At 42.6% G+C, this 22468-nt stretch overlaps 1 protein-coding gene and 2 pseudogenes across 3 annotated transcripts in view; all 3 read right to left on the reverse strand.

Annotated features, from left to right (window-relative positions):
- Positions 1 to 1316, reverse strand: part of LOC103087841 (40S ribosomal protein S4 pseudogene) — a 27065-nt pseudogene extending 25749 nt beyond the window's left edge.
- Positions 1 to 21244, reverse strand: part of TRPC7 (transient receptor potential cation channel subfamily C member 7) — a 145966-nt gene extending 124722 nt beyond the window's left edge. For all 3 annotated transcript variants that reach the window (XM_007461394.1, XM_007461393.1, XM_007461392.1), the window contains exons 1-2: positions 21024 to 21244; positions 2614 to 3391 (exon numbers count right to left, since the gene is read on the reverse strand). In XM_007461394.1, the coding sequence (XP_007461456.1) occupies positions 2614 to 3391; positions 21024 to 21025 (780 nt within the window). In that variant the 5' untranslated portion in view covers positions 21026 to 21244. The remainder of the gene's footprint in view (positions 1 to 2613; positions 3392 to 21023) is intronic.
- Positions 13691 to 14239, reverse strand: LOC103083063 (neuron-specific protein family member 1 pseudogene; annotated as a pseudogene).
- Positions 21245 to 22468: the final 1224 nt, after the last annotated feature.

A 22468-nucleotide genomic window follows, 5' to 3' on the forward strand; every position in this document is an offset into this window, starting at 1 on the left:
TTGTGGCCTCTCCCGTTGCGGAGCACAGGCTCTGCACGCGCAGGCTCAGCGGCCATGGCTCACGGGCCCAGCCGCTCCGCGGCATGTGGGATCTTCCCAGACCGGGGCACGAACCCGTGTCCCCTGCATTGGCAGGCGGACTCTCAACCACTGCGCCACCAGGGAAGCCCCATAATTTACTTTTTAAATCAAAATATCATAGTAGATGCTTTCAACAAACTTCCAGTTTTAGATTACTATATATACTAAAATATGCCAGACTTTGGGTTTCAGTAAAGCAAACAAATGGCTCAGATGTACTTCCAAATGTTAGTCTAGCATCATTTTATTTAGTAAGGCTGGCATGCTCCCAGATTCCAGATAAATAGAGAATTGGGCAATTATCCAGATAATCTGATCCAAATAACAATTTTTTGCTTGAATTGTTTTTTTCTTGGGCAGAAATATCTAAGTTAATTGGCTTAGCCATTTCTTTTATATGCTTGTGCATATTCAGTCTGAAGCCTAGGGAACAAGCAAAATTCCACTAAGCTTCCTTGGGACATCACTGGACTTATTGCTGGTAGGTGGAGTTTATTGTACAGAAACAAGGAAATGCGAGGCAATAGCCACATTCCTTGGGAGCTTCTTTGGTTAATCTCTACATCTACATCCACCAATTTTTCTAGATGAGGCTATGAATGTTACAGGGTTTATGGAAGTGGCTCCAGTTCAGTAGATGGATCCAAGATAAGGGGACAGATGGAGTAAAATTAGTTTAATTACAGGATTTTTCATCTATTCATAATTTGCAGTGCCCTGCAGCTTCCTGTAAGCCTGGTTCTTCAGTGCCTGGCTGTGGGTGATCCCATTCCTACAGAGAGGCTTCAGTGGCCTCATGCATGCACAACTAAATTGTCCCCCTCTTCAGTCTCAGTGTCTCACACTCCAAATCCTCTAATTCGTTTTACCTACCAGTCAAGTAAATTTCCAAAACCCTAGCTCTCATTTCAGTCTCCTAATCACAAACTTTCAGGGGCTCTCCATTTCTAAGAGGATAATAGCCAAACTGCTCAGCTTGACATGCAGGGCCCTCTGAGGTCTGCCCACTCATCTCTTCAGCTTTCCTTCTGGTGCCCCTACAGGAAGTCTTTATTGTAGTCACATGGAGTATCTCATCAATCCCCTGCCTGCTGTGGGCCATTCTGGACCTCACCTTCACTTGCCTCCTCTGAATGCCTACATCTCTCTTCCCACCGATTCAGTTCCTCCTGCTCATTAAAGCCTCGCCCAATTCTGTTTCCTCCTTTGAGATCTTCCTGAACAGGATGGTCCATGAGGCCTCCTTTGCTGTGAGTCAGTACCAATCCTTCGCCACCTAATTGTGTCCCATGCAGGGGCAACTCTTGCCCTGACATCTTATTCGGACAGTGAACTCCTTTCCTGCCGGTGACATCTTGTGTCAGCCCAACATGTGAAACGTTTTTGCATGCTTCATGGCATCATAGGCTCTGACTGAATGGCAGGATGAGAAATTATGAGCCCAGTTGTATTTTCTACTCTTTCAGCCACACCTTCTGCAGTGGAAGGTATCTTTCAGATAGAGACAGGTGAAACTCTGAGAAGCCCAATGTATGAACAAGGCCTCTGACTCAACAACTTCCCAGAATGACTAAGAGCTGGCTCTGGGGTCTGAGTGCCTAGATTAAAACAATGGTTTTACTACTTATTGGCTACATGATACCTCTCCACCTCTGTGCCTTCATATGAAATGGGCACAATAATGGTACCCATACCAGTGGTTGTTGAGGGGATTAAACAACATCATATAGGTAAGGAGCTTAGTGCTTGGTACACAGTAGGTGCCCACTAAATATTTGCTTTTAATTTATTATTAAACTGTCAAAAGAATTAGGTCCCAGTTTTCTCTTTCAGGGGGAGTGACAGTTGACAGTAAAAGCACAGGACCACTATTGAATAATGGACTTTGGAGATGGGCCTCCATCTCCTGGACTAACCTGGTAGTTCCAAGTATTCTCAGGGGGTGTCGCCTTGGGCCCATCTACTGGGATGACAAGCCCAACTCTACAGAGAGAGTTTTATTTTTATTTTGGTGTACCTCCTCCGCAGCCCTTTGACATAACTGCAAGCCTTTCTCAATTCAGCAAGCTATTGCTATTGAATCTAGGATCAACACAGTAGTCTAGGATGGGTTAGAGCTATGAACAAAACAAATGTGAAAACTGTACAGGTGAGACAATCAAGAAGTCCGAGACCTGGACTAGGAAACAACCAGAAGTATCCTAGACATTCCTGAGCTGCCTGGGGCAGAGCTGAGACATTTATACTAGAACCACAGTATAATCTTGCCTGTGTGCTGCATGTCTTTTACGGTATGGATTTGCATTTAAGTCACCTCTTTACCACATTTATGTGGTTTCAAATATTTCACCTAATGGGCTGCTTTTCCTTCAGGCCTACATCTGCCACACCTTGAGGAAGTTCCCTTCCTCCCTGTGAGCCTGAATAGGCAAGACCCAGTGTTAGACCAGAAGACAACCCATTTGGCTCCTGGACACACCTGGAAGAGCCCACAGGGCAATCTGCCTGCAGGGTGGTAAGTGGGAGAGTTACCTTGAATTCAGTCTCAATGTTGGCTAGTCTGGCTAGCTCATTGCTTAGCTCCAGCGCGGTGAGGACAGGGTCTTCGCTGGACAGGGACAAGTAGGCAGCACTTGCCAGTCCCTTGTAGGCATTCATGCGGGAGCGCGAGTGGCTGAAGGAATCCTTCCGCTGCTTCTCGGTGCACTCATTGCACTTGCAGAAGTAGTCGTGGGGCCGCTCGATGCGCGCGCCTTTCAGAAGGAGGATATGCACGATCTCATACTCCTGGCAGTGGGCCGCCAGGATGATGGGCGTGATGTCGTGGGAGAAGCGCGTGCCGTCCTCGTCGTAGGCGTAGAAATCGTCGTCGCGCAGCTCCTGCTCCAGCGGGCTGAGCGTCAGGCGCTGGCCCTGCGCGAAGGCCGGGTGGCTGAGGATGGCCTCCACGATGCGCACGTAGCCCTTGCTGATGGCCAGCAGCAGCGCGTCCCCCACCCGCGCCAGGTTCTCCTTCTTGAGCAGCAGCTCTGTGACCTCCAGGTGCTCGTTGCCCACTGCCAGCTGCAGCGCGTTCTGCCCCATGTAGTCCACGCAGTTGAAGTTGAGGGTCTTGGACTCCTCCAGCATTTTCCTGACCACCGGGATGTTGCCATACTCAGCCGAATCCAGAAAGCGCTCCTCTTCGGGCGTCAGGCTAGTGCCCTTCTCGTTGAACATGTAGGCGGGACCGCGGATGGCCTGACGGCGGCCCTTTTCCCTCAGTGTTGTGTGCCGGCGCTGCATGTTTCTGAAGGTGCTGCTCCCCAGCCTGTGGGGTGATAAGGCAAAGATGCTAGTTACTCTCCCAGGATCCTGCAGGTTCCCCAGGGGCAGAGCAAACAAAAATTGTTGAGATGAAAAAGAATATCGTGATTGGAATATTTTGAGAAGTTATGAAATCTTGCTAGAAATTATTGTCCTATCACTGAGATTAAGACAAATTTCATAACCTGAACTATTCTTATACTAATGGAAGAATATTGGTTAAGTTACACAGCAGTCTATCCGCCTTGGGTGGAGGAGTGTCCGAAAAGCTGAAATGTGGGTTTAGGCCAAGCTAATGGTGGAGGTGGAGGTTGTGAGGTCATGATGTGGCGGAAACAGGCCAAGGGCTGTGTGTTTTATTTCCATTTGTGCAAAGTTGAGAATGTCACTTAACTTCTCTGTGCTTTAGTACAGTGCTTTTCTGTGCTTTTACCTGTACAATGTGGATAACTTTTGTGTGCCATAGAGTCCGTAGGAGGATTAAATGAGGTAACGTGCATGTAGAAAGTACTCAGTCCACGTTAGTTTTATTGTCCCCTCCCTGCCTGTTGATGTGCCTAGTTCTTCAGGGGTTCTGCCACGGAAATGGCCACCATGTATGCTGCTGCCTTTGCTTCAGGTGTATTACCCCACTGAGCTCCCACACTATGACAAAAGTGCAGCAACATGCAGGCATGGCCACACACCTCCCTTTCAGTGCTATACTATAGCGGGACTGTGCTTTCGTGCTCGTCCCCATGCAGACTGAGCACCTACTAAAGGGCAAGTATTGCACGGAGCAGGCCTAGACTCATTGCTGCTTACTGATGGCTGCTGAAGCAGCCTTCCTGAGGAAATTCAGCCACAGTTTCTTAGGATCAAACCTAGATTTTTATGTGGATAGAAAAACAGGTTAATTTATATGCTGGTTCATTTCTTTCTTTTTTTTTAAATTTAATTAAATTTAATTTTTTTATACAGCAGGTTCTTATTAGTTATCAGTTTTATACATACTGGTGTGTGTATGTCAATTCCAATCTCCCACCACCACCATCACCCCCCTGCAGCGCCCCACTTCCCCCCTTGGTGTCCATACGTTTGTTCTCTACATCCATGTCTCTATTTCTGCCCTGCAAACCGGTTCATCTGTACCATTTTTCTAGATTCCACATATATACTGGAAAATATATTTTGGAAGCACATTTCAGGAAACAGTAATGGAGTTGGCCATGACCACCATGCTTGTTCACAACAGATCTTGCACTACTTGTCATTTATCTTTGATCTAAAAAAACAGTGAAACTTTTGACATGTCCACCAGAAACAACACATTTAAATAACGTGGATAAAAGTGTCCATGAATGTCTTTTTTCTGTTTAATCATCTTACACACTTAGTTTATCTAACTGGCAATTTCGTAAACATATACTTTACTGTCAAGATTCACGTTGAAACATAATTGTCTTAAAAAGATTGTGAATGAAAATGTCATAATTGGACTTGCAAGGTGCGACGCCAGCCCTCCTCCTAGGCTTTCCTGCCTGTTTCTCTTTTTTTTTTTTTTTTTTTTTTTAACATCTTTATTGGAGTATAATTGCTTTACAATGGTGTGTTACTTTCTGCTTTATAACAAAGTGAATCAGTTATACATATACATATGTTCCCATATCTCTTCCCTCTTGCGTCTCCCTCCCTCCCCCCCTCCCTATCCCCCCCCTCTAGGTGGTCACAAAGCACCGAGCTGATCTCCCTGTGCCATGCGGCTGCTTCCCACTAGCTATCTATTTTACGTTTGGTAGTGTATATATGTCCATGCCACTCTCTCACTTTGTCCCAGCTTACCCTTCCCCCTCCCCGTATCCTCAAGTCCATTCACTAGTAGGTCTGTGTCTTTATTCCCGTCTTATCCCTAGGTTCTTAAAGACTCTTTTTTTTTTTCCTTAGATTCCATATATATGTGTTAGCGTACGGTATTTGTTTTTCTCTTTCTGACTTACTTCACTCTGTATGACAGACTCTAGGTCCATCCACCTCACTACAAATAACTCAATTTCATTTCTTTTTATGGTTGAGTAATATTCCATTGTATATATGTGCCACATATTCTTTATCCATTCATCCGATGATGGACACTTAGGTTGCTTCCATCTCCGGGCTATTATAAATAGAGCTGCAATGAATATTTTGGTACGTGACTCTTTCTGAATTATAGTTTTCTCAGGGTATATGCCCAGTAGTGGGATTGCTGGGTCGTATGGTAGTTCTATTTGTAGTTTTTTAAGGAACCTCCATACTGTTCTCCATAGTGGCTGTACCAATTTACATTCCCACCAGCAGTGCAAGAGTGTTCCCTTTTCTCCACACCCTCTCCAGCATTTACTGTTTCTAGATATTTTTTTTTTTTTTTTTTGCAGTACGCGGGCCTCTCACTGTTGTGGCCTCTCCCGTTGCGGAGCACAGGCTCTAGACGCGCAGGCTCAGTGGCCATGGCTCACGGGCCTAGCCACTCCGCGGCATGTGGGATCGTCCCGGACCAGGGCACGAATGCATGTCGCCTGCATCGGCAGGCGGACTCTCAACCACTGTGCCACCAGGGAAGCCCTGTTTCTAGATTTTTTGATGATGGCCATTCTGACAGGTGTGAGATGATATCTCATTGTAGTTTTGATTTGCATTTCTCTAATGATTAATGGTGTTGAGCATTCTTTCATGTGTTTGTTGACAATGTGTATATCTTCTCTGTAGAAATGTCTATTTAGGTCTTCTGCCCATTTTTGGGTTGGGTTTGTTATTGAGCTGCATGAGCTGCTTGTAAACTTTGGAGATTAATCCTTTGTCAGTTGCATCATTTGCAAATATTTTCTCCCATTCTGAGGGTTGTCTTTTGGTCTTGTTTATGGTTTCCTTTGCTGGGCAAAAGCTTTTAAGTTTCATTAGGTCCCATTTGTGTATTTTTGTTTTTATTTCGCTTTCTGTAGGAGGTGGGTCAAAAAGGATCTTGCTGTGATTTATGTCATAGAGTGTCCTGCCTATGTTTTCCTCTAAGAGATTGATAGTTTTTGGCCTTACATTTAGATCTTTAATCCATTTTGAGCTTATTTTTGTGTATGGTGTTAGGGAGTGTTCTAATCTCATACTTTTACATGTACCTGTCCAGTTTTCCCAGCACTGCTTATTGAAGAGGCTGTCTTTTCTCCACTGTATATTCTTGCCTCCTTTATCAAAGACAAGGTGACCATATGTGCGTGGGTTTATCACTGGGCATTCTATCCTCTTCCATTGATCTATATTTCTGTTTTTGTGCCAGTACCATACTATCTTGATTACTGTAGCTTTGTAGTATAGTCTGGAGTCAGGGAACCTGATACCTCCAGCTCTCTTTTTCGTTCTCAAGATTGCTTTGCCTATTCGGGGTCTTTTGTGTTTCCATACAAATTGTGAAATTTTTTGTTCTACTTCTGTGAAAAATGCCAGTGGTAGTTTGATAGGGATTGCATTGAATCTGTAGATTGCTTTGGGTAGTAGAGTCATTTTTACAATGTTGATTCTTCCAATCCAAGAACATGGTATGTCTCTCCATCTATTTGTATCATCTTTAATTTCTTTCATCAGTGTCTTATAATTTTCTGCATACAGGTTTTTTGTCTCCTTAGGTAGGTTTATTCCTAGATATTTCATTCTTTTTGTTGCAATGGTAAATGGGAGTGCTTTCTTAATTGCATTTTCAGATTTTTCAAATTAGTGTATAGGAATGCAAGAGATTTCTATACATTAATTTTGTATCCTGCTACTTTACCAAATTCATTGATTAGCTCTAGTAGTTTTCTGGTAGCATTTTTGGGATTCTGTATGTATAGTATCATGTCAGCTGCAAACAGTGACAGTTTTACTTCTTCTTTCCCGATTTGGATTCCTTCTATTTCTTTTGCTTCTCTGATTGCTGTGGCTAAAACTTCCAAAACTATGTTGAATACTAGTGGTGAGAGTGGGCAACCTTGTCTTGTTCCTGATCTTAGTGGAAATGGTTTCAGTTTTTCACCATAGAGGACGATGTTGGCTGTGGGTTTGTCATATATGGCCATTATTATGTTAAGGAAAGTTCCCTCTATGCCTACCTTCTGCAGGGTTTTTATCATAAATGAGTGTTGAATTTTGTCAAAAGCTTTCTCTGCATCTATTGAGATGATCATATGGTTTTTCTCCTTCAATTTGTTAATGTGGTGTATCATGTGGATTGATTTGTGTATATTGAAGAACCTTGCATTCCTGGAAGAGACCCCACTTGATCATGGTGTGTGATCCTTTTTAATGTGCTGTTGGATTCTGTTTGCTAGTATTTTGTTGAGGATTTTTGCATCTATGTTCATCAGTGATATTGGCCAGTAGTTTTATTTCTTTGTGACATCCTTGTCTGGTTTTGGTATCAGGGTGATGGTGGCCTCGTAGAATGAGTTTGGGAGTGTTCCTCCCTCTGCTATATTTTGGAAGAGTTTTAGAAGGATAGGTGTTAGCTCTTCTCTAAATGTTTGATAGAATTCACCTGTGAAGCCACCTGGTTCTGGGCTTTTGTTTGTTGGAAAATTTTTAATCACAGTTTCAATTTCAGTGCTTGTGATTGGTCTGTTCATATTTTCTATTTCTTCCTGATTCAGTCTCGGCAGGTTGTGCATTTCTAAGAATTTGTCCGTTTTTTCCAGGTTGTCCATTTTATTGGCGTATAGTTGCTTGTATTAGTCTCTCATGATCCTTTGTGTTTCTGCAGTGTCAGTTGTTACTTCTCCTTTTTCATTTCTAATTCTATTGATTTGAGTCTTCTCCCTTTTTTTTCTCGATGAGTCTGGCTAATGGTTTATCAATTTTGTTTATCTTCTCAAAGAACCAGCTTTTGGTTTTATTGATCTTTGCTTTCATTTCCTTCATTTCTTTTTCATTTATTTCTGATCTGATTTTTATGATTTCTTTCCTTCTGCTAACTTTGGGGTTTTTTTGTTCTTCTTTTTCTAATTGCTTTAGGTGCAAGGTTAGGTTGTTTATTCGAGATGCTTCCTGTTTCTTAAGGTAGGATTGTATTGCTCTAAACTTCCCTCTTAGAACTGCTTTTGCTGCATCCCATAGGTTTTGGGTCATTCTGTCTCCATTGTCATTTGTTTCTAGGTATTTTTTGATTTCCTGTTTGATTTCTTCAGTGATCACTTCGTTATTAAGTAGTGTATCATTTAGCCTCCATGTATTTTTGTTTTTTTGTTTTTTTTTGGTTTTTTGGGGCAGTACACAGGCCTCTCACTGCTGTGGCCTCTCCTGTTGTGGAGCACAGGCTCCAGATGTACAGGCTCAGAGGCCATGGCTCACAGGCCCAGCCGCTCCGCGGCATGTGGGATCTTCCTGGACCGGGGCACGAACCCACGTCCTCTGCATCGGCAGGCGGGCTCTCAACCACTGCACCACCAGGGACGCCGTCTCCGTGTGTTTGTATTTTTTATAGATTGTTTCCTGTAATTGATATCTAGTCTCATAGAGTTGTGGTCGGTAAAGATACTTGATACAATTTCAGTTTTCTTAAATTTACCAAGGCTTGATTTGTGACCCAAGATATGATCTATCCTGGAGAATGTTCCATGAGCATTTGAGAAAAATGTGTATTCTGTTGTTTTTGGATGGATGTCCTATAAATATCAATTAAGTCCATCTTGTTTAATGTATCATTTAAAGCTTGTGTTTTCCTTATTTATTTTCATTTTGGATGATCTCTCCATTGGTGAAAGTGGGGTGTTAAAGTCCCCTACTATGAATGTGTTACTGTCGATTTCCCCTTTTATGGCTGTTAGTATTTGCCTTAGCCTTTGAGGTGCTCCTATGTTGGGTGCATAAATATTTATAATTGTTATATCTTCTTCCTGGATCGATCCCTTGATCATTATGTACTGTCCTTTGTCTCTTGTAATAGTCTTTATTTTAAAGTCTATTTTGTCTGATATGGGAATTGCTGCTCCACTTTCCTTTTGATTTCCATTTGCATGAAATATCTTTTTCCATCCCCTCACTTTCAGTGTGTATGTGTCCCTAGGTCTGAAGTGGGTCTCTTGTAGACAGCATATATATGGGTCTTGTTTTTGTATCCATTCAGCCAGTCTGTGTCTTTTGGTGGGAGCATTTAATCCATTTATATTTAAGGTAATTATCGATATGTATGTTCCTATTCCCACTGTCTTAATTGTTTGGGGTTTGTTATTGTAGGTCTTTTTCTTCTCTTGTGTTTCTTGCCTGGAGAAGTTCCTCTAGCATTTGTTGTAAAGCTGGTTTGGTGGTGGTGAACTCTCTCAGCTTTTGCTTGTCTGTAAAGGTTTTAATTTCTCCATCAAATCTGAATGAGTTCCTTGCTGGGTAGAATAATCTTGGTTGTAGGTTTTTCTCCTTCATCACTTTCAATATGTCCTGCCACTCCCTTCTGGCTTGCAGAGTTTCTGCTGAAAAATCAGCTGTTAACCTTATGGGGATTCCCTTGTGTGTTATTTGTTGTTTTTCCCTTGCTTCTTTTAATATGTTTTCTTTGTATTTAACTTTTGACATTTTGATTAATATGTGTCTTGGCGTGTTTCTCCTTGGATTTATCCTGTATTGGACTCTCTGTGCTTCCTGGACTTGATTAACTATTTCCTTTCCCATATTAGGGAAGTTTTCAGCTATAATCTCTTCAAGTATTTTCTCAGTCCCTTTCTTTTTCTCTTCTTCTTCTGGAACCCCTATAATTTGAATGTTGGTGCATTTATTGTTGTCCCAGAGGTCTCTGAGACTGTCCTCAGTTCTTTTCATTCTTTTTTCTTTATTGTGCTCTGCAGTAGTTATTTCCACTATTTTAGCTTCCAGGTCACTTACCCATTCTCTGCCTCAGTTATTCTGCTATTGATCCCTTCTAGAGTATTTTTAATTTCCTTTATTGTGTTGTTCATTGTTGCTTGTTTCCTCTTTAGTTCTTCTAGGTCCTTGTTAAATGTTTCTTGCATTTTTTCTATGCTATTTCCAAGATTTTGGATCATCTTTACTATTATTATTCTGAATACGTTTTCAGGTAGACTGCCTATTTCCTCTTCATTTGTTAGGTCTGGTGGGGTTTTATCTTGCTCCTTCATCTGCTGTGTGTTCTTCTGTCTTCTCATTTTGCTTATCTTACTGTGTTTGGGGTCTACTTTTTGCAGGCTCCAGGTTTGTAGTTCCCATTGTTTTTGGTGTCTGTCCCCAGTGGCTAAGGTTGGTTCAGTGGGTTGTGTAGGATTCCTGGTGGAGGGGACTAGTGCCTGTGTTCCGGTGGATGAAGCTGGGTCTTGTCTTTCTGGTGGGCAGGTCCACGTCTGGTGGTGTGTTTTGGGGTGTCTGTGGCCTTATTATGATTTTAGGCAGCCTCTCTTCTAATGGGTGGGGTTGTATTCCTGTCTTGCTAGTTGTTTGGCATAGGGTGTCCAGCACTGTAGCTTGCTGGTCGTTGAGTGAAGCTGGGTGTTGGTGTTGAGATGGAGATCTCTGGGAGAGTTTCGCTGTTTGAAGTTACGTGGAGTTGGGAGGTCTCTTGTGGACCAGTGTCCTGAAGTTGGCTCTCCCACCTCAGAGCCACAGCACTGACTCCTGGCTGCAGCACCAAGTGCCTCTCATCCACACGGCTCAGAATAAAAGGGAGAAAAAGTAGAAAGAAAGAAAGAGGGTAAAATAAAGTAAGAAAAAATAAAATATATTTATTAAAATAAAAAATGCAAAATAATTATTAAGAAAAAAATTTTTTTTTAAAAACAGGACAGACAGAACCCTAGGACAAATGGTGAAAGCAAAGCTATGCAGACAAAATTTCACACAGAAGCATACACATACACACTTGCAAAAAGAGGAAAAGGGGAAAAAATAATATATTGTTCCCAAAGTCCACTTCCTCAATTTGGGATGATTCGTTGTCTAGTCAGGTATTCCGCAGATGCAGGGTGCATCAAGTTGACTGTGGAGATTTAATCCGCTGCTCCTGAGGCTGCTGGGAGAAATTTCCCTTTCTCTTCTTTGTTCGCACAGCTCCGGGGGTTCAGCTTTGGATATGGCCCCAGCTCTGCGTGTAGGTCGCCTGAGGGTGTCTGTTCTTCGCTCAGACAGGATGGGGTTAAAGGAGCAGCTGCTTTGGGGACTCTGGCTCACTCAGGCTGGAGGGGAGGGAGGGGCACGGAGTGAGTGGGGAGCCTGCGGTGGCAGAGGTCAGCGTGACGTTGCACCAGCCTGAAGCGTGCCGTGCGTTCTCCCGGGGGAGTTGTCCCTGCATCACAGGACCCTGGTAGTGGCTGCACAGTCTACCGGGAAGGGAGGTGTGGTTAGTGACCTGTGCTCGCACACAGGCTTCTTGGTGGCTGCAGCAGCAGCCATGGCGTCTCATGCCCGTCTCTGGGGTCCGCGCTGTTAGCCGCGGCTCGCGCCCATCTCTGGAGCTCCTTTAAGCGGCGCTCTTAATCCCCTCTCCTCGCGCACCAGGAAACAAAGAGGCAAGAAATAGTCTTTTGCCTCTTCGGCAGGTCCAGATCTTTTCCCCAGACTCCCTCCCGGCTAGCCGTGGCGCACTCACCCCTTCAGGCTGTGTTCATGCAGCCAACCCCAGTCCTCTCCCTGGGATCCGACCTCCGACCTCCGAAGGCCGAGCCTCAGCTCCCCGCCCCCCGCCCGCCCCAGCAGGGGAGCAGACAAGCCTCTCGGGCTGGTGAGCGCCGGTCGGCGCCGATCCTCTGTGCGGGAATCTCTCCGCTTTGCCCTCCGCACCCCCGTTGCTGCGCTGTCCTCCGCGGCTCCGAAGCTCCCCGCTCCGCCTCCCGCAATCTCTGCCCGCGAAGGGGCTCCTAGTGTGTGGAGACCTTTCCTCCTTCACGGCTCCCTCCCACTGGTGCAGGTGCCGTCCCCATTCTTTTGTCTCTGTTTATTCTTTTTTCTTTTGCCCTACCCAGGTACGTGGGGGATTTTCTTGCCTTTTGGGAGGTCTGAGGTCTTCTGCCAGCGTTCAGTAGGTGTTCTGTAGGAGTTGTTCCACGTGTAGATGTATTTCTGATGTATCTGTGGGGAGGAAGGTGATCTCCGCGTCTTACTCTTCCACCATCTTCCCCCTCTTCCTGCCTGTTTCTTACATCAAAGGAGTTACATCTGTCCCACAAAATAAAAATTAAAGTAGCCTTGGCTTACCAGCAATTACACTTTCACTTTTCTCACCCAGCTAATTGTTTTAAAACTAAGTAGCTAATATGGCTGTTGGTGCAAACTTATTCATAATAGATGTGAACAAAAGGGCCAGTAGGTTTCATTCCTACTCAGCCCATCACAGAGCAGACGGACTAGCTACAGGGAGATGGGTTCTGCAGCCTGTGGCCCCGGATCCCTTCTTCCCAGAGTCCCCACCTCACATGCTCTGACCCAGTCCACATGCATTGAGGGAAACATGGCTCCCCTGCCCAGTGGGCGCCCTCTGTACTGAGAGGCAGCCTTCTGCCCACAGCAGTGACCACGGCCCGAGCCGACCTGCTGCAGCGCCTGCACACTCAGTAGTGAGCACGGGGCAGGCGAGGGCACAACTGCAACCTGATGGCATCTTTCTTTCCTTCCCTGTGCCGCTCAGTATTGTGCGTCTTGACCATTGGCACTATTGCCATTGGCGGGAGGTAGGAAGAAACGTGCAGTACATCTTGCTCTTAGCAAAGCAAGGGATCACTCTAGATATGGCTATGGAGTCAGGTTTGCAAACGGCAAGTAGTTTAACAAAAATCCCACAAAATGCATATTTATCTGAAGTCGAATCCCTTGCATATCCAGTGTAAATTTATTTTATTTATTTATTTTTTTGTGGTACGCAGGCCTCTCACTGTTGTGGCCTCTCCCGTTGCGGAGCACAGGCTCCAGACGCGCAGGCTCAGTGGCCATGGCTCATGGGCCCAGCTGCTCCGCGGCATCTGGGATCCTCCCGGACCGGGGCACGAACCCATGTCCCCTGCATCAGCAGGCGGACTCTCAACCACTGTGCCACCAGGGAAGCCCTAAATTTATTTTTTGACAGCATCCAATAAATCCCAGTAAAGTCACTAAATTAAGATTCTTTAACATGGCAAGTTGTGTCAGAGCTCTTTAAGCAATGCTGATATGCCCTTGATTTTATGCCATGGTGGTCTGCAGCAAGCTGTATTTGCAAAGCAGCATTAGCAAACAGAAGCATTTGCACCATACCTGAGTAACCTCTAAATTATCAGTAATTATATTTAATGAAATGTCCCTCAGAGTCCCTTTGTTACCTTCCAGTGACACTGTAAGGAACCTGCCCATCTCGCTAAGCAGATTTCTCAGCAGCCTCCGTCTCCTGCTGTGAGAGCTTCTCTTCCGACAGAACTGACATCCACGGCGACACCGAGTGGGTGATGCTCTGCTTGGCCAGGTTGTGGTGGTTGATGACGGTGTAAAATTTCTCCTGGGCGTTGGAGTCTTGCTCCGCATAGTAGCTCTCCAAGCCTCCTGGGATGCACTGGGTGTTCTTGAGGGTGAAGCCATCGGTACAGGCACGGTCATAGTTGTGCACCTTGTAGACGACCAGGAAGATGACACAGGTGAGGAAGACCAGGGCAAAGGAGACCAGCACAGACACCTTGAACCTCTTGGTAACACCCTCAGTGATGCTGACAGTGAACTCGGCTATCTTGGGAGGACGTGCTTTGCCTTTCTTTCGGTCAGGTTCATTTTCATTCTTAGTTTTCACGACCACCTTATCCGGGGGCGGGAACTGCAGCTGATTGACATCAAAGGGCATCATCATGGGGATGGTGTTGAAGCCATCCTCCAGCAGCGGCTGCTTGGTGCCCTTCTCCGTGAAATTGTTTCCCAACTTCACCGTGGTTCCGGGAGACCGGAGGCTGCCACCCCACACCCGGCTCTGGCAGGTCTGGGCTCCGACCATGCTCTGAGCCTCCGTGTTGCCCTCTTCCGCTCACAGCAATCTCAGACGAAGATCTTGAGGCAAGTGGGGCTGAGGGACAGGCTTTCAAGTTAAAAGGTCTAGAGTTGGAATCCTGGCTCCACCTTTTGCCAGCCTTGTGACTCTGGACGAGTTACTGAACCTTTTAGTTTGTCAGGGTTTTAAAGTGGCAGACTGGAGATAATAATAGCTGTCGTGTCATTTGAGCTTGAGCTGGATATCCCATCTCTAGCTCACCTGGACTCCTTGAGCAGGTTCCCAGTTCAAGATGCTTTAACTGTAAAATAGAGAGTCTGGACCAGGTCCCTAAGTCTCTACAAACTCGAACCTCTCAAACATTTTTATTCTCCAGTTGGCCCTACCCACATTTTCTAGCCTCTTTTTCTAGTCTACCCACACTCATATTATTCAAATAATATTAGAATGGCATACATTTCAATAAGAAAGTATCTGTTCTAAAGAGTAAGCGCTTGGGGGTTGGTTTTGAACTATTTTCCATCTTCTCAGTTGTCTTTTTGTTATTGGTCATGTCTCCATGCATTGAGTACTTCACTGAAGTCATTTGTAAAAGATAAACAAAAGTAATCACAGAGGAAGGCTTTTAAAATATACCTAGTATTTTGAGATTAAAAAAAAAGAAGTATTGTCATTCAGTCTTGTGATTTTTAAAAATTTGGGCTCTATTTAGTTTTCTGCTCATTTTACCTTCTGACGTGCTCAAACCCTTCTGGTGTTAGCTCCTTTTGGGGCCCCAATCTGGTAAAAAGCAGAGATTTGGAGATCAGACTTTGTACTCTGATCCTGCTTAGGCCTGAGTCACACTTCTTGGGAGAAGCTGCTAAACTATTCAGTGGAGCAGCTTCTTCATCTGCAGAAAAGTAAAAGGAATAATGATGGGCAACTCCTTCAAAAGGCAACTGTGAGTGATAAATCCTGATAGAGTGCTCCTCTCTTCTTTAGGAAGAGCTTCTGAACCGCCATCCACTTTTCTAAAGTGTACGTTGATAAAAAATTGCTAGGGAAGATTCCAAGAATTCAAGTTTATGAGCCCCTCCTGAGCCCATTTCTCTTAACAATGCCATCTTTCCAGGGAGGGAGGGTGCTCGTTGATGCCAACGCAGACTGTAGATTGGGATTCCAAAAGAGATCTTTACAGGAGAGGGAAAGACTCACAAATTGGGCACAGTGTTTATTATTATAAGTTCTTTTAGAAGGAGAGGAGGTAACTGAGTTGAAAGCTAAGCAGTCACCTCATTTGTGTCCCCAAAGGGCCTTGTTTCAGAAGAGGATGTGAACTCAGTTTCAAGGTCTGTTATCTGGGGACACACACTCAGGTGGGAATTAAGCCCACAAAAGACTAAAACTCTTTCTCATGGAATTTCTCAGCCTGTCCTATGATGAGGCTTCTCCCTTCTCAGGAGCACCTCTCTGGACTTGCTGTCACAAGTCAACCTGAGAAAAGACTCAAGAGCACCTGAGCAGTGTGTCAGAGAGGTAACAGTAAGTGTCCTAGCAGGAGCCGGAGCTTCAGCTTGATTCCACGTCACTTTTCCACTCGAGGTCTGCTCAGGAGGGAGAATAGGTCAGGTGCCAAGGTCAAAAGTACACAACTATTACACAGCAGTGAGCCATGGAGAGATTAATTCAAAGGAAATATAATAACTACTGAACCAAGTCAGAGCAGAGAAAAATTTCTCAAGGAACACATAAGTACCCAATCTAAATTCAGAGTCCATATGGATGTCATAGACGCTGTAGCCTACAAACTTAAAGGATGTTAAAGCATCGTTTGTTAATTCCCTTCATTAAATAAACAAACAAACATAAAAAACAAGGTATTAACATTCTCATTTTCAGGTGGAGAAACTGAGGTAGATGAAGCAGAATGACTAAACCTCAGGGCAGATAATTTCTGTGCAAGAGTTGCACATCATATAAATCTTGATGTTTCTGTAATAATCATGTTTTATCAAAGAAAAAACATGTGTGTGGCTAGTATTTGTCAGAAGTTAATTTCCTGAATGCCCTTGAAAGCAGACACTCAGATATAGTAAGAAATAAACAAGCTTTTCTTTCCCATCCTTAAATACCTCAGCTTTGACTTACATTTGGATGCTCACAGAATTGTCAGTTCATCTCCTTTCCTTACAGAATCTGGTGTTGATGAAACGTTATGGGCCTTCAAATCATGTATGCATACAAGAGTATACTGGGACATTTCTACTCCATGGGGTTACTCTTAACGTAAGGGGTTTCACAGCAAACCCTGGAACTACGTGAATTGATTCAGGTATTGATGGAGGCCTTTTAACCTCACTGGGAGTCTTCTTAGCTCCGATTTCTATTCTAATGATACTTTCAAAACATTTGTTTTATTTTTTTCAGCTTTGTGAAGGTGTAATTGACAAAATTATAAAATATTTAAAGTCCACATTGTGGTGATTTGATATATATTTATATGTTTTGGTTAGAACATTTAAGTTCTACTCTCTTAGCAGATTTCAATTATATAATACAGTGTTATCAACTATAGTTACCATGTTTTACATTAGATCTTCAGACCTTATTCATCTTATAGCTGAAAGTTTGTACCCTTTTATCAACCTCTCCCTCTTTCCCCCATTTAAACATTTATATACCTATGAAAATATTTAGCCACCGTATCCTTGCCATTTAATCTTGACACAATAGATAATCAGGCTTTAGCCATACTTTTCATATGGGTTGGAAAGACTCCACAAAGATGATATGTCAGAAAGATAGTAATTTGGTCCACGATAGCTGGTGGACAAAGCTCACACTCATGAATCAGATGTGTTGCTCTGTTGGACTCTGGGAATCCTGTCAGTTTTACTGCCAATAATGAGCAAAATGATCCTCCCTAAAATGCAGTTAGCATTTAATTGCCCCTTCTTTAATTTTTTTCTTAAAAAATGAACTTCGAATGCAAATGCCTTTTTATTTGCATGTATTATTGAGATAACAAGTGATCAAACTCATCAGACACCTCAATTAAGATACTGTGTATCTTTTCCATTTTCCATAAATGCATACATTGACATTTGATGTCATTGAGAAGAAGGGTTTCAGTGGAAACAAAACCATATTTGAGAGGAGGACTGATTATTAAACTCCCTCTTGATCCCTTGGTTGCTATTTTTATCAAGCTGCTCTTACAGATGCATCAGCCAGTCTGAAGGAAGCCAGATGTCAGTGATCCATAAAAAGTATGAATTCTACACCCTAAGTCCCGCTGCAAAAGAGCATGACCACAGCGCCTTTGGAGGGACTGTGGTTAATTACTGATGAAGCAAAGGCCACACTTAATCACAATGTCTTTTTAGCGATATTTGTTGTAGTTTTTATAAAATTGCTACATGCACCGTAGGTCTTTGTAGAAATTATCCAAGCCTGAAACCAATTTAGTCTGTAACATCCCACAACTTAGAACCAAATAAAATCCAGGAGTCAGGTCAGTCATCCAGGAAAACCTAGCTCTGGTCTGTACATCCTCTTTCAAGTGTACATATTGTGAGTTTTAGTTCAGAGCAACAGTGATGAAATAGTCAAGTGATTTCGAGTTTTCTCCTAAACCTCAGTTCCCTTGCCAGTAGAAAGGAAGTGTTAAAATCCACCCTCCATGGGCCTCAAGACTACAGTCAAGATGAAATAATGTGTATCAAATGCCCTGGATACTGTAAAGCCTTATACAAATGTCCGTGACAATAATGATGAACACCTTACATATCAGTACATTTAAATAAATGATTATAAATTGGCTTACATTTTACTCTACACTGATACATAAAGCTTAGCTATTTTTCTAAATAATAGCTAGAGGTAACATATATTACACATTTGCCATGTGCCAGATACTGTGCTAACTGCTTTGTATGAATTGTTTTAAATTCCCACAAGTCGTATGATAAGCTTGGCTATTGTCCTTAATGACTAATCATAATGATTAACGCTTATTACACATTAACCACATTGCAGGCACCATGCTGAGTACTTTACATGCATTATCACTTTAAATCCTCATAAACTATTTGATATATTTGCTATTGTCATTCCCATTTAACAGGTGATAAAGTGAAGCTCAGGTAAATTAACCACTTTTGCCTATACAACTTGTGAGGCTGAATAATTTGTGAGTGGTAGACCTACTGTTAGGAGTCTAATCTGTCTGATTTCAAAGCCTGTGCTTTTAGCTGGTATGCAACTGCCATCCATCTTCCTCATGCAGTTTTTCTAAGTTTTCTTAGACTGTAAATTTTCCCTCTAGAGTGCAGGATCCTTGAGGGCAGGGGAATTACTTGTTTATATGGTATATGTACCTGGCACCCGATGCTTGGCGTACGGTGCATGGTCAAATAACTTAATTCTTAAATACTTGAATTTGGGTTGGTTATTAAAGAAGGCCAATAAAACAGAGGTATTAACGTTTACTAGTGTCCTCTTACAAATACAGGAGCCAAGTAATCCTATAAATACTGTTTCCTATTTGTAACTGACAACTTTTAAAATAAGGTAGGAGTTGCAAAGGAAAAATTAGTTTCCAATTAGCTCCACTATAAATAATGGCCCATAAGTTGCTAGGTGAGACTGCTCATATCAGAGGGTGTATTAAGTCTTGTGGGTGACTTGGGCAGTTGACTGAAGCAGGCATTCCCACTGCTTCAGAATACTCCTAAATGTTTTTTAATGTATTTCTAAAGGCATCCAACTTATTTCTAAAGTATCATCTTCCTTATTTTGTCAAAGCTGAGGTGAGATAGTACATATAAATTACAGTGTTTAGTAAGTGCTCTAGTAATAATTGAATAATATTAACTATTTTAGTTTAATACATTTATAATAACTGTGGATTCAAAGCATTCAAGTTCCCACCTAAGCTAGTGAAAATAATTTGCTTGTGCAACACATATATTTTGAGTAAAAAAGATATTCACTTATTTACTCCATGAATATACATGAGTTCATATTCCTTGCCAGTCAGGTCCTACAGGAAAGAAGCAAAGTATCCTTCTGCTACTCATTACAATACATTATATTGAGACATACTTTCCAAACACTTCTGCTAATGTGGGATTTATTGTTTTGCCGTTGCATCTTGGATTGAAAAACATTATCCAGTGTTCCTGAATGTTAATAAATGATTTTATCATCCATTTATCTTTCACCAAATACCATCATTTAGAGAAGAGGTTATTCTCAGTATTTTCAAACTACCCTGTGTATTAGCCATGCAAGTATAACTAGTGCTTTGTGTGTGCTTCTTTTATTTCATTTTTCTTTTTAAATCCTCAGTGGTCTATTTGGAACTAGGGAGTTCTGAAACTGAATATCTGTATCTCATTGTGTATAGCTCCAGGTAGAGCTGAAACAGTAAGTTCTAATAGTTACATATTTTTTTTTCCTCCGAAGATTTGTCTTGGAATACAGTAGATATGTGTAACCTTTTGATTGTTTATTCACCTCTGTGACAAAAGAGTCTGAAATAAACATCTAGTACCAAAAAAGTAAGAGAGGCTCTTAAATCATGAAATGCAATACTGAGAAAAGTAACATGCTGAACATTTATCTGGGGGTGGGGGGCAGTGTTGATTGCTTTTCCTAAGCAAGAGATCCTCTCATCCAGGCTACCACATGCATGTGTAATTAGCCTCAGTGAGGCTTCACATAGTTTTGAATTTTTTCTGGGTTAATTACTGCCTAAAGGAGTTAGCTCAAGTGTTTTTAGAAATAATTGTTTTGAACTTATAATTGTGACATAGAACCTTAGTAAATTGTTAAATAATTGAAGCAATGTCATTGTTTAAAAGATCTTAGAGAGTGAGTTTGAATCATATCCATAATGAATATTCTGGATTTAATGTGAATTCATTCATAAATCTGGTGTGTGCCCAGTGCTTCAGAAATAGGACCCACCAGCAGGTGGCATTCTGAGGCAAAAATTCACTGAGTGCCACCAGACAGGGTCATTCATTATTGCCTCTTTCAAATCTACCCTAAATCCATTAAACCTTTAAGTCGCAATTAATGGCAGTAGCATCCTGGTTATGTCTACCCAATTATACTTAAGTGAATTTACAACTTCAAAGTTAAAGAGGGAGGTTCTGTGTTCCAGAGTTTCAAAGCTTGTGTCAAAGCCCTGACAGATTACATCTCTTTTATTAAAAGCATATTTGTTATGCTGAAATGGTTGTCTAAAGGACATGCTTTCAACAATGAAAAGGAACGAAAGGTAATAGTCTCCTTCCCACCTGTAGTTCTTTAGTGGTGGCAACTTATTAGGATATAGCTTTTTCCTTCTCGTACCCCTGTATTTATATTAAGATAAATACAACCACAGAAAAATCAAAAAGCTCTCAGTAGTGAAGTAGGAGGAGAAGAGACAACACGCATACTCTCTTGTAGGAATAAAACTACACTCTAGCACAAAACGGCTGGGCTACCAGCATGAGTTGCCTATTTCTAAAAGGCTTTGTAAACTTAGACTTTCAATGAAAAAGTAAACAAAAAAATCCTCTACCAACCCAGCAAATAAGAGACTTTAGATCCAGATTTACATCTAAAAAATCTAAGCAATGCACAAGAGGGAGAGGGCTAATAAAAGTTTAATTCCATATTTCAGCGAGAAAACAAGCTGTACTGGAAAAATCATTATGAAAGAATCATCATAGCTGCTTACATTGAGGGTGAAATACGCAGGCGTGTCCTTCTCTAGATGACCGGAATCCGGTGTTGAGTCGTGGGAATCTGGCTCCCCATGGGTGGTAGCCGAATAGATGCCACTCTCCGTGGTGCTGAAGTATGAAGCTGGTCCAGTGAGTGGAGTTGCGAGGCTGTGAAAGCGCACTCCAGTGTCCTTTGTGTTGTAATAGTAAAAACTCGCCTTCCGTGGCAGACCCGCTTTACTGTTCTTTTCCTAATCTGGGGGAGATTTCCCAGGGGACATGACGGAGAGGGATCCGTGTGTGAGACTGGCACGCGGTGTGGTGATGGGTTCTTATAGTCCCCACCCCCTCTCCAGTAGCTTTGAAAGGGAGGTAGCAACTCTGCCTTCCTACCACAGCTCCTAAGGATTTCTGCCGGCCCCCACTCAAGCCCCAGAACGGCGCAGAACACACACACACACACACACACACACACGCACACACAGACACGCACACATGCACGCACGCACACAGACACACACACACACACACCTCAATTATATAAGGTAGCAGGTTCTGGCTCCCGAAGCAGAATATTCATCTGTTAAATGAAAAATGAGGAATGAACTGGTTTTCTACCTGTTGTATCTGTCTGTGTTTACAGAGGGAAGGAGTTGAGAAGAAAACTAAAACCAGAGGAACCTTAAGAATAACAGAAGTAGTTTACTTTAATAAGCTTTAAGGTCACACCCCACTTAGTCTTCTGTGAGTGATGCATTTTCTAAATGGAACCTTTTGTTTCTTGATCTTTTAGCCATTGTCTAGGGTCAGGAAGAGGTCAGTGATGTAGAGCAAGTCTGATACTAGTAAAATGACTTTAAAAGGGTTAACTTTCATTTGTAACTTTCCATTTTTTGAAAGGAAATTCCTAATGCAAAAACCCATTTCCCCACATTCCCCCCTCTCACCAGTTGCTTTCTTAACAAATGATCTATGATTTTTAAACACCAAGGTATTTTGATGGCCTCATGGGAGAGAAACCTCCTTAATTGAAATATTACCTGTGTGAGAGAAACCAGGATTACTCCCAGGATCTATCTGGGTCACTGAGCAATGAATCAGAAGGCTTATTGTTTCAAAGCAATTCATGGTTAACAACTGACAGTCTGTATACTTAGGATTAAAGAGTTGGCTTCAGTATATTTTGCACAATGTCATTCTAGGTTTATATGCAAATCAGATTACACTGGTTCATTAACATGCTACTAGCATTTTCTCTGCATATAACATGGTATGTGGGAAAAGACCCCGGAATTTTGATTCACTTATTAACTGTGTCACCTTGAGCATAATAACCTTACTGAGTCTCAGTCTTCTTGTATGTAAATGGTGGGTGAAAATGGGTAACAATGCTGTTTTCCAAATGCATGCATTTAAGAGATGCATAATAAGTTTGACTGTTCTTCCTCCCCTCCTTGTT

This window comes from Lipotes vexillifer, unplaced genomic scaffold (assembly GCF_000442215.2).
Source record: "Lipotes vexillifer unplaced genomic scaffold, Lipotes_vexillifer_v1.1 scaffold217, whole genome shotgun sequence".
Taxonomy (NCBI): Eukaryota; Metazoa; Chordata; class Mammalia; order Artiodactyla; family Lipotidae; genus Lipotes; species Lipotes vexillifer.